General features: G+C 36.4%; 2 protein-coding genes across 5 annotated transcripts in view; one reads left to right on the top strand and one right to left on the bottom strand.

The window, feature by feature from the left end:
- Positions 1 to 13114, bottom strand: part of LOC101896481 (cation-independent mannose-6-phosphate receptor) — a 208480-nt gene that overhangs the window by 879 nt on the left and 194487 nt on the right. Inside the window, exon 15 of the mRNA XM_059121128.1 lies at positions 75 to 285. Coding sequence (XP_058977111.1) covers positions 75 to 285 — 211 coding nt within the window. The remainder of the gene's footprint in view (positions 1 to 74; positions 286 to 13114) is intronic.
- The window catches only part of LOC101891253 (protein toll), a 311410-nt gene that overhangs the window by 265655 nt on the left and 32641 nt on the right, over positions 1 to 13114 (top strand). The gene's annotated exons all lie outside the window — the stretch shown is intronic.

Genomic DNA, 13114 nt, shown 5'->3' with positions numbered 1-13114 from the left:
AGCACACGCAAATTTTAATTAAAGCTTTAAGCTATTTTGAGTTTGCAACAATGTATCAAGAATGCGGTACTTACCTCCAATGGATCCCGTCTTTTCGGCAGGATGCTGTTGACTGGTATCTTCAGTGGGATAGCTGGGTTGACCATTTGGTTTTGAGGTAGTATTGGGCTTGTCTGTGGTGACGGCAGACGATGGCGGGGAAGAAGTGGGGTTCACCGTTGTCGTCAATTTTAAACCCAAAAAGTCACAAATATCGGGAGTCTTTTGAATGTACAGCAAATAGCACTGCAAAAAAGCAAGTTTAAAAGCTATTTGGAACGAATTTGGAAATTTTCAAAAAATAAAATCCCTTAAAAAAATCTGTTAAAATCTTAAAAATACCGAATATAGCCGTTATTGGGTCTATACGACGTGGACCTACATAGGCATTGTTTTTCATAAGTTATTACCATATTCAATTACGAAACTTTAAATAAATAATGAACAATGTAGCTAAAATCATCAAAATACCGTATAGAGGTAGGTACCGTGTTATATCGGAGCTATACGAAGACCTGGACCTTCAAAGACAATTTACTGTCATCCATTACGCATCCATTACGAACTTTAAATACGATATCTCAAACGATTTCAGTGAGGATTGTACCTAAAATCGTCAAAATACCGAATTTAGGGAGGTACTGATATATGGGGCCTATACGAAGACCTGGAACTGCATAGAGAATTTTCTGTCATAGGCTGTAATATCCATTTCGAACTTCAAATACCAAGTTTGAAACAATTCCGATGAACAATGACGCTAAAATCATCAAAATACCGAATATCGGGAGGTACCGTTATATGGGAGCTATACGAAGACGCGGACCTGCAGAGACAATTTTCTGTCTTAGGCTGTAGTATCCATTACGAACTTCAAATACCAAATTTAAATCAATTCCGGTAAAAAAATGTCGCTAAAACCATCAAAATATCGCATATTGGGAGGTACTGATATATGGGACCTATACGAAGACGTGGACCTGCAGAGACAATTTTTTGTCATAGGCTGTAGTATCCATTACGAACTTCAAATACCAAATTTAAAAAAATTCCGGTAAAAATGTCGCTAAACCATCAAAATACCGAATATAGGGAGGCACCGTTATATGGGGGCTTTACGAAGACCAGGACCTGCATAGACAATTTTCTGTCATAGGCTGTAGTATCCATTACGAATTTCAAGTACCAAATTTGAAATAATTCCGGTGAATAATGACGCTAAAATCACCAAAATACCGAATATCGAGAGGTACCGTTATATGGGGCTATATGAAAACGTGGACCTACATGGCCCCTTTGCGAACTTAATCTGCCTACTGGCGAAATAAACATGTGTGAAAAATTTTAGCCTTCTATTTCAATTCGTTCGAAAAATAACGTCATTACAACAGACAACAGTCGGACATACAGACAAACAAACAGACGGACAGACAGACAGACAAATGGACATCGCTAGATCGTCTTAGAATTTTACGCTGATCCAGAATATATATACTTTGTAGGGTCTACTATGAATATTTCGAGGAGTTACAAACGGAACGACCAAGTTAATATACCCTCCATAGTATAGTGGAGGGTATTTAAAAAAGATGGAAAAACAATATATTTATTAATTCCGTTTTGTTATGCTTTTTTAAAAAAGCTAGAAGAATAACAAAGGATATCTTAATGCTTTTTCCGACACATTATTATTGCCAAATATAATAAGCCAACCAGCAATGGCCATATCCGTTGCCAAGACAACGCCAAGCCAGGCTGCCAGCCAGCAGCAGTCGGCTAAGAAGAATAACAAACGCGTTAGAATTATTATCTGGCAAGAATGTAATTTTCTTAAGTGAACTTTAATGCAACTTTTCACTCCTTCGCCAAAAGACGACGCCAGTCGTCGTCTAGAGGTGGTGGTGGGGCTAGACACTGCTGTTGCTGCTGCTCATTGTCTATTGCCACGTAAAATTGTTAGCCATTTTGGGAAATTACAACTAAACTTGTGTTTGTTGCTATTTTTTGGAGAACAGGAACCAGCAAAACAAACAACAACAATGGCGTTAGTTGTTTGTTATTTTCGCCTGAAAATGTGCAGCACGAAAATTTTTGTCTGGCGCTGTTAGAATTCTTTACATTATTGCCACTGCTGCTATTGTTGTTCTTCTTCGGCTCCTTTCTGTTTCATATTCCACAACTGCAGTTTGCAATTCCAAATATTTTCTACCTTATTCCATTTATTTTGCTGCTGCTGCCGGGGGACTATTTGAAAAAGAAGCAACATTCCATGTTCTTTTAAACTTGACTATGCAAGTTATGATAATATCTACTGGTCTTACTTCCCCCTGGCCTTCCACGGAAGGATAAAATTTTATTAACGGACTGTTTTTAACTAAAGCAAACTTGAAACTTTTTTTGGGGGGCTAGTAATCTTTAAACAATTGCAATTTTTGTTGTGTTGCTTTAAGCTCCAAAGAAAAAAAAAACGTTATTACTTTGCTTTATGCACGAAATGCCAAAAACAACAACAACAAGGGCGCAGGAAATATGCAACAGTTTTCGTAATTACTGACCTCGCTGCTGAGGCAAAGGCAGAGCGATTTTCAATTTAAAAGGCAAATTATTGCACATTTTCAAATTCAAATAGGGATAGTTTGGTAGATAATTTGAAAATAAATGAAAATGAATTTTTAATATGGAAAATGTGTAAATTAAGCCCCCTAAGGTAGGCAATAGTTTTTTCGTTCATTTTATGCCTTAATATATGTTTAAAATCGAATTCTGTAATATTATGCAAAATATAGTCTGTAGTACATGATACAATGAAGACATGGAAGGCTCAGTTGTAAATGTTACATAAAGCAATAAAAAAAACTACCATTCTTCCTCTTATGATGATGGTGAAAGGTAATCATTCATAATTATAAACAGGGTGAGATAAAAAACTACAACAAAGTCAAACGCCATAATTTTTACATTTTTTTCGGAAATGTCGGAAATAGCATCAAATTTTAGAATAAGTATAGATTTGTACGAATTTGTCGCCTTTGGCACGAATTAAGGCTTTCAAACGGTCAATAAAACCGTCACACGCTGCCCGAATGTTGCTCTGTGGTATTTTGGCCCATTCCCGGCGTAGCGCTAGCTTGAGGTGATCGACACTTTGGTATTTTTTAGTGCCAACCTTGCTTTCCAAAATACTTCAGACACAATAGTCCAACGGATTGATATCCGGAGATTTTAGTGGCCATTGTACACTGGAAATGAAGCGAGGAACCTCATTTTGGAGCCATTCTTCAGTATTGAGTGCTGTGTGCGATGGTGCTGAGTCCTGTTGGAATGCCCAGATCTGCAGCCAAAATGTTTGCTTGCCCAAGGCTTTAATACACCGAAATATGTTCGCCATAACATTCGACATTTATTCTAATGCCACGATCGATTAATACGAGCAGAGAGCGAACATCGGCTGTTATGGCGGCCCACACCATCACAATGGCCGGCGCTTGCTGGTGGCCGACCGAAGATGCACATTTTCATCTGACCTCTTTGGCAAGTAAACACGATCATTTTGTTTGTTTACAAATTGCGGGACAACGAATGTTTTCTCATCGGAGAAACCAAATTCGGCAGTTCACCACTTTCGGCCAAGCGAAGCAACTCTTTAGCTCTTTTATGTCTATTTTCTTTCCATTGCGGTCTAAGTTCTTGCACTTTTTGGAATTTCAATGGCTTTACCCCGAGCTATTTTTTCAATATTTTCCGAATGGAATATTGCAATATGTTCAGCTCACGAGCCATTTTCGGCCACTGCGACGCGGGTTTCGATCAAGTCGCTTTTTTATTGTTCGAAGCATTTCTGTTGATGTTGCTGTTTTCTTCCGTCCACTTCATTGACTTCAGGCTACACTACCAGTACTACGATAACGAGCGATGGTACGAGACACAAAAGATTTATTCATATTCAAATGCTGGAGTGCTCCAACGATAGTCACTTGTGGTTTACCAGCCAAATATAAAGACACCAGACTATCACACTTGAATTCCATCACGAATAACTTTTTTCTGGAAAATTCATACCAAAATGCTTTTGTACGTTTATAAACAATATAATGAGCTGTCACTGGAATAATTTTAACAGCTGTCAGACGAGTGGCTTAGGAATGACAGCAGTCTGAAGTTGGTTGAAGTTTTTTCATCTCACCCTAGGTTTGCTTGGCCCAAGGGCGAACCCTATTGAAAGTGGTGAAAATCGGTTCAAATTTAGAGATAGCTCCCATATATGTCTTGAACCGATTTCGGGTTAATTCTACACCAAATGGCCTATATCAGTCCGAATGACCTGAATTTTGGCACATCCGACTGAATTCATCCTAGAAACAAGTACTCCAAATTTAATGAAAATCGGTTCCGATTAAGCTATAACTCCCGTATATATGTTTTATCCGATTTGGCTTTAAATTCCCTCACATGCGTAATATGAACTCCACAAGTATGATATTTGGTATCAGATTTCAGATACAGCCCAGAAATTCCTCTGCCAAATTGTATCAAGATCCGCACAGATTTGGATATAGCTCCCATATATATCTTTACCCGAGTTCAGGTATTTTGTGCTTCAAAATGGCTATTATCAGCCCAAATGGAATTAATTTTGGCACTTCCGACGGGATTCAGCATGCGTAATATGGTTCTGAAAAAGATTTTGGGTTGAGGAATATTCTCTTTAAAATGGATAACAAATTCATTCCATCTCATAACTTTCATTTTCCGAACTTTTCCAATTGCGGTAAACTTTAAATTGATTTCATGACTACACTCCAGAGAAATTTTTCCACCATCAATGAATACATTTTAAATAAAAACAATCACTTTCCATGCCACAAAAATCTCTTTTCGATCTTAAATCAAATTGTTAAAATTCATAAAAAATTATTAAAATTTATAAAAATGTTCTCTTATGTGCAATATGTAACCAAAAAATTGAAAAAAAAAAAACAATAAAACATAAAATTTTATGCTGCCACCACCACACCAACAGAAAAAGCCTTAAAACCAAATAAAAAATTGAAAAAAAAAAACAACAACAACAATACTCAACTGAATAAACCAGGAAAAAAGGCTTCATTGAAATTGCTCCGACAGAAGGGTAAAGTCAACAAACAATGCAAAAATGTTTGCGGAGCCAGAAACACAAAAAAAGAATAATATGCTTCAGTGGTAGTGGTAAAAGCACAGTGAACAGGAGGGGTAGGAAGGGTGAAAGACAAAAAACACCCGAAATGGAAGTAGAAAGTCGAATAAATGCTTTTATTAATTTAAATAAAACAATATTTTCGGGGAGATTGCATACTTTTAGGCCCCAGCCCAAAGGGAGGGAGATAAAGCATAAAGTCCCGGCGTTTTGGGGATGGAAAGTAATTTAGAGGCGAAAATTTACTTTCTTGCCAAACAACAATAAAAGAAAAACAATTTCAATTATAAACCCGCCGCCGCCGTCATCGTCTTCTTCTTCTTTTCATTCTTCGAAGTGTTAATTGAGTTTAAATGTAATAAAAATGCTTGTGTTTTTATCATTTTTTCATTTTTTCATTTTCTTCTATTAAGTCATGTAATTCATTTTATTTTGCTACTGATTTCTTATTTTCTTTCATCTTCTCCTTCCCCACTTGCTTAAATCTCCTGCCTGGGTATTGTTTTATAAATAAATATTTACTCATTTTATTTTTTCCATGCCAGCGGCCTCTTTTAACTGCGTGTCTGGCATGGCATGCCTAGCACAGATTCTTTACATTTGCAAAATTGCTAGAAGCGAAATTTTCTGTAATTATCTTTGTATGCGAGATGATGTTGCTCCTGCTGTTGCCTATTCTATGTGTATGCAGTATACAAAAATTGTATATATGTATAAACAAATCATTAAGGTCCAAATACACAGACACACACACAATGAAACCGTTTTTAAATTCACATCATCATCAGCAGCATCACCATTTGTGTTAACAAGATGTTAAACATGCAGATGTCAACACAAATGTAAGTCAAAGAAACGACAAAAGAAACCTTTGAAGTTGTTTTTTTTTTTCGCTTCTTCTCCTATTCATCAAAGCACTGATGTCTTTAATAGTTACCAACAAAAAAATGTATGGCACGATTTTTTCTATAGGTCTAAATGCCATATTATGGCGCTAGGACTAGAAAAACATCGAAATATTATAGTCTGTCTTTAGGCTGAACTCGGCTGTTGTCTTAGTAATAATTTACATTTTCACAAACTGTAATTTGGAATTTGCAAAACATATGTTTGCATTGTCATCAGGACTGACTTGTGAACTTTCGTTAAGAACTTGGTATTTCGTAAAGTAGATGTTTTGGTATTTTATTTAAAAAAATATAAAAACATGAGGATTAGGGAATAGACTTAAAAAATAAATAACATTTGGGGAATCTGTGAAGGAAGTGAGTTCCAAAAAAAAAAAATCAAGTGCCTGAATTATTTTTCGGTTCTTGTTTTTATTTAATTTCTTAAAATATCTCTTTAAATGTTACGAAATTTCAAATTCGAAACGTAAATCAGGTTGACTATGTAATATGAACTGTAAAAAACCGAAAAAAATATTTTATGTGCTGATTTTAGTATTTCAATATTTCTGTTCTACCAAGTTACACACATTATATATATTGATGTAATTTTTTCCGAAAAATTCAAAATCAAAATCAGTTCATGAAATATTTTTTTCGGTTTTTGTTTTTTTTTTCGATTTCGTTTTATTTAATTTCTTAAAATATAATGTTTAAAAGTTACGAAATGACATGGATATACATCTATCTCTTTGGTTATTGTACGGATTAATACTGCCATATAATTTAATTCGCCTAAAACCATGCAACAGTATCTGAATTTATTTTTATTATGCCCTCAGCCATATGGATACAGAGGGTATATATCATTTGATACGGCCCTAGGTCTCTTTGGACCAAATTTAGACCCTAGGTCTCTTTGGACCAAATCCGTTTCAAAACATTTGAAGTCGATCTATCGATGTTCGCCCATCTGGCTGGCTGATGCGCACGATAACTTTCGAAGGGAGTATTCGATCAGGCCCAAACTTGGTACATCGTAATATTATTATCAAACTTAGATCAAGTTCCGAGATGGAAAATATCGGTCCACTCCTTCTGGTATCCATAAAGCTCGTAAAACGCGAATATCCATAAAGCTCATAAAACGCAAAATTAACATCCAATTCCATTCAAACATGGCACATCTCAATATTTCTATAAACACAAGATTTGCTATAAAGAAGGTAGAGATCGAACTACTCCTTCTGGTACCTCCCCTACGAAGGGTCATAGTTTTGAATAGCCAAAACTTCTATAAAATCCAAAATAAGCATACGGCTCTCTTCATATTTCACACATCCCATTATTTCCATTAATACAATATCTGTTGTGAAAATGGGATATATCGGTCCACTCTTGCAGGTACTTTCCCCACATAGGGTTCAAGATTTTGAAAAACAAACCGCTCAAAGAAAGCAAAATAAGCATCCCACTCTCTTCAAATTTCACACACACAGGATGAGATAAAGAAAACCCCAACAAAGACAAAATTTTTACCTTTTTTTAAAATTTATTGAACGAAAGCAAAAATGTCGGAAATAGCATCAAATCTTGGAATAAGTTCAGATTTGTTCGAATTGGCCACCTTTTGCACGAAGAGTGGCCTTAAAACGGCCAATAAAACCGTCACACGTTGCTCGAATATTGCACTGCGGTATTTGGCCCATTTCCGGCGAAGCGCTTGCTTAAGGTGATCGACATTTTGGTATTTTTTAGTGCCAACCTTGCTTTCCAAAATACTCCAGACACAATATTCCAACGGATTGGTGTCCGGAGATTTTGGTGGCCATTGTGCGCTGGAAATGAAGCGAGAAACCTCATTTTGTAACCATTCTTGGGTGGCGCGTGCTGAGCGCGATGGTGCTGAGTCCCGTTGGAATGTCCAAAGTCTGCGGCCAAAATATTTGCGTGTCCAAGGCTTTTATACACCCTCCAGAATATTTTCGCGATAATATTCGGAATTTATTCGGATGCCACGGTCAATTAATACGAGCGGAGAGCGTCCATCGGCGGTAATAGCGGCCCACACCATCACCATGGCCGGCGCTTGAGTTCTGGTGGTCAACCAAAGGTGCGCATTTTCAGCTGACCTCTTTGGCAAGTAAACACGATCATGAACAACGAATGTTTTCTCATAGGAAAAAACAAATTCGGCAGTTCATCACTTTCGGCCAAGCGAAGCAACTCTTTACCTCTGTTGAGCCTATTTTCTTTCTGTTGCGGTGCAAGTTCTCGCACTTTTTGGAATTTCAATGGCTTTACCCCGAACTCATTTTTTTAATATTTGTCGAATGGACAATTGCGATATGTTCAACTCACGAGCCACTTTTCGTCCACTGCGACGTGGGTTTCGATTAAGTCGCTTCTTTACTTTTCGAACCATTTCTGCTGATGTTACTGTTTTTTTCCTCCGTCCACTTCCTTGACGTCGGGCTACGCAACCAGTATCACTGTAACGGGCGATGGTACGAGACACAAAAGATTTATTCACATTCAAATGCTGGAGTGCTCTAACGATAGCCACTTGTGGTTTTCCAGTCAAATATAAAGAAATCACACTATCACGCTTGAATTGTATCACGAATAACTTTGTTTTTGGAAAATTCTTACCAAAGTGCTTTTGTACCCTTGTAAACAATATAATGAGCTGTCACTGGAAGAATTTTAACAGCTCCTTAGAAATGTCAGCAGTCTGAAGTTGGTTGCAGTTTTTTTATCTCACCCTTTATATGTTGTACTATAAAACATTTTCTTTCAGATAAAAATTGTGTGGAGCGCCTTAAAAAAATGTTATAAAAATTCTTAACATAACTTGTAGAAAAGTTGCTTAAAATAGGACTCTAAAATTATGTGTATACTATCATTTGGCATTTTTTTTTTTTTTTTTTTTTTGAACAAGTACACAATTTTCCCTAAATAATTTCCCCAGCTGTAAATAAGACTCCTCCAAGCTCTTTGTCAGAAACGAATTAATCCCTAATGTATAGCCTCTATTTAATTGTGTAACACGCCTGCTTAAAATGTAAACATTCTGCCAGGCTACAGCAATTAAGAAAATTATAAATAATCTTGGGCGGCTTACAAATGTTCTACGCACACACCCACACACACACAGAACTAATGTACTTAGACGGCTTAATTTCTGCGACGTGTACTCTCAGGCTTCCATTAATAATAATTCCAGTATGAAACGACACAAATTGTTTTCCATTAACGATTTAATAACATTCAAAGACAATTATTTCATTCAAAATCTAATAACCTCTTAAAGACAATAACCAAATAATAAAGCCTACTTCTGGGCGGCGTTCAATGAACTTTACAAATGTTGGAGTTGGGAAAATTTTAATTTGTTTGAAAACCCAAAATCTATTTACACATTGGCACATCTGTTCTGTTTGTTTGTTTCTTGGCAAATATTTTCAAGTAGTTTCTTTATCTCGTGTGTGTATGTGTGTGTGTGCATTCGTATTTTGCACAACCGACTAATGGCAAATCTTGTCTCAAGGGCTTAGACACTTGAAAGTTTGTGGGTTTTTGTGGGGGGTGGCAGCTCAGCCCAAAAACTCTTCGTAGCAATTCTTGGTTTTTAAAGTTAACACTCTTTCCCCCCTCTCTCTCCCATTCTTCGACATAAGTGTGTACTACACAAGTTTGTGTGTATGTACATTCCCAAGAATGCAGACTATAATGCAAATAAAAATACTTTTGGGTATAATTTTCTACAATTTTTAAAGTGTTTCTCCTTTGAAAGGAGAAGATTTTTTTTGCGTATGTTCTCCAGCACTGTTTCATATCTATGCTGTTGGTATGTCGAAGTTTTCATAATACTTGGCAACTAACTGTAAAATTTTTGTTTTCAAACGAAGAAGGAAAAAAATGGAAATTTTATAAATTGTTGTATACTCCTGCTTTGTGTGCTGGAAAACTTTTAGGAAACTAATTAGGCAAAGAAGCTACTTGACTACATAGAGCATCTTCTACTTCTTCTTGTTGAAATTCTAAAAGCAGTCACAAATATGTAGGAAAATATACATGAATGTTATAATCGTTGTATGCACTAAGGACAGTGGTAGAAAAAGAGGTAATAAACTGAAAAAATGAAGGCAATAAAAACTGGGATTATGATTCGATACTACTGCATAGTTTTAGGCTGTTCGAAATTAGAAATGTATATGACAGCTGTAGGGATGGATAAGTCGCTTTTCGATTAATCGACTTTTGATATTAAACAGTCTTAAAATAAAAATCGACTTTGTTAGTGGAAAAATCGTTAAGTCGATTTTTCATTGGAGGAAGTAAGTGCAAGAATTCGAGTAGAAAAATCGATGTTGGCGATACTTAATATGAGAAAGGGTAAAATCAAAATCGATAATTAGCTCAGTGGTAAAAATCGGCAAAAGAAAAAGTCAAGTTTTTAATAAATTCGTAAATTGTAAAGTCTAAAAGTCGACTCTTCATGAAGACGAAGGTTACATTTTTGGAAAATTCTAGGATTAGGATTCCTTGAAATCCTCACATTTTTGGCAAAAGTACAGATACAAATACGAGAATTATTTTGGCTATATTTGGACATGTTAACATTCTAGCGAGATACCAAAGGGGTCTCTTTGGGCCCTTTTACCAAAATATGGTTAAAAACTCACTTTCAAAGGAATCGTATGGCTAGAAAATATATTCCACAAATGTAACACGTTTAAATCAATATCCCTTAATACTAAATTTTGTGGGAAGAGTATTGAAGGATGAAATATTCGAGATCAAATTTGAAAATAAGTCCCTGAACCAAAGAAATGTGTAAACCTAATATCTACCATAAAAAAAACTGCAACCAACTTCATACTGCTGTAATTTCTAAGAAACTCGTCCGACAGCTGTTAAAACTATTCTAGTGACAGCTCATTATATTGTTTACAAGCGTCCAAAAGTATATTGGTGAGAATTTTCCAGGAAAAAAGTTATTCGTGTTGGAATTTAAGCGTGATAGTGTGATTTTTTTATACTTGGCTGGAAAACAACAAGTGGCTATAGTTAGAGTGCTCCAGAATTTAAATGTGAATTAATCTTTTGTGTCTCGTACCTTCGCTCGTTACCGTGATGCTGGTAGCGTAGCCCGACGTCAAGGAAGTGGACGGAAGAAAACAGCAACATCAGCAGAAATGGCTCAAAAATTAAAGAAGCGACTTCATCGAAACCCGCGTCGCAGTGGCCGAAAAATGGCTCGTGGGTTGAACATGTCGCAATATTCCATTCGGCAAATATTAAAAAAGTGAGCTCGGGGTAAAGCCATTAAAATTCCAAAAAGTGCAAGAACTTACACCGCAACGGAAAGAAAATAGACTCAAAAAAGCTAGAGTTGCTTCGCTTGGCCGAAAGATGAGAAAACTTTCGTTGTCCAGCAGTTTGTTAACAAACAAAATGATCTTGTTTACTTGCCAAAGAGGTCAGCTGAAAATGTGCAACTTCGCTAGGCTACCAGAACTCAAGCCATGGTGATGATGTGGGCCGCCACAACTACCGATGGTCGCTCTTCGCTCGTATTAATCGACCGTGGCATCAGAAAAAATACCGAATATTATCTCGAAAATATTCTGGAGGGTGTATTAAAGCCTTGGGCACACAAACATATTGGCCGCAGACCTGGGACATTCCAACAGGACTCAGCACCATCGCACTCAGCACGCGCCACCCAAAAATGGTTACAAAATGAGATTGCTCGCTTCACTTCCAGCGCACAATGGCCACCAAAACCTCCGGATACCAATCCGTTGGACTATTGTGTCTGGAGTATTTTGAAAAGCAAGGTTGGCACTAAAAAATACCAAGGTGTCGATCACCTCAAGCAAGCGCTTCGCCTGAAATGAGCCAAAATACCGCGGAGCAACACTCAAGCAGCGTGTGACGGCTTCACTGGCCGTTTGAAGGCCATAATTCGTGCCAAAGGTGACCAATTCGAACAAATCTAAACTTATTCTAAAATTTGATGCTATTTCCGACATTTCTTGCTTTCATTCAATAAAATTAAAAAAAAAATGTAAAAATTATGGCGTTAGACTTTTTTGCAGTTTTTTAATCTCACCTTGTATTTTCGTTCATAAAAACCTTGTTTATTTTCGACAAATTTGGCACGTTTTTTTTCGAATTCGCTGCAAATTTTCTATTAATTTTGCTGTCCAATAGCTAGTTTTTTTCGTGGGAAATTCTAAGCGGATTTGATATTGCTCGGTTTGAAGATCGAAACCCCAAAAGAGTTTCGGGTTCTTACTCCGAATTTCTTTAAGACTGTTATGTAGCCTCGAACGTACACAAAGGTAACCGAATTTTTTGAAGTATACTTCTCAACATTTAATATTAAGCTTTGAAGATTTGTAGAGGACTTGGGTAACTTCAAGAATCATTGGTTCATTTCAAAAATGGCTCATTTTTGGTATAGTCCCTATACAAGAGTAAGACCCGATGTAAAGTATGTTCTACGGTTTAGTCATATTTTCCATATAATCTCGCCATTAGTTTTTTTTTTTTTTTTTTGAGTTATTTTTGTGTACAAACGCTACGAGCAAATGGTAACCAGTAGGTTCACATTTTTCATACAGCCCTTGTTTATAGATTCCCCTTTATATTTGTTTTTGTGAGGTTTTTGACCGCATTTTTCGATCGAGTGGACCGATTTTTTTTATTTATTTATTTATTTTTTGGTTTCTTTGTTGGTAGAAAATCTCCCAACATCAGGTACTTTGTATAAGTAAAAACTCACGTGGCACAAAAATTGTTACAGGTCAGTTTTAAAATAAGCCCTATTTCTTGTAAATTTGTGATATAAGTTATTCGACTCGCATTTTGTACAGAGTTATTTTATTTTGCGAAAATTTTTGAAGGAATGACCCATTGTTAGCCCCTGTCTGATTCTGGGTTCTCAAAATGTTGCTGGATAGTTTCGAATTGTCCAAGTTAATTGTTTTATCTACTTCTAAAC

Source organism: Musca domestica, unplaced genomic scaffold (genome assembly GCF_030504385.1).
Source record: "Musca domestica strain aabys unplaced genomic scaffold, Musca_domestica.polishedcontigs.V.1.1 1, whole genome shotgun sequence".
Classification (NCBI taxonomy): Eukaryota; Metazoa; Arthropoda; class Insecta; order Diptera; family Muscidae; genus Musca; species Musca domestica.
The sequence above is the reverse complement of the archived record's forward strand: the minus strand, read 5'-3'. Positions and strand labels throughout refer to the sequence as shown.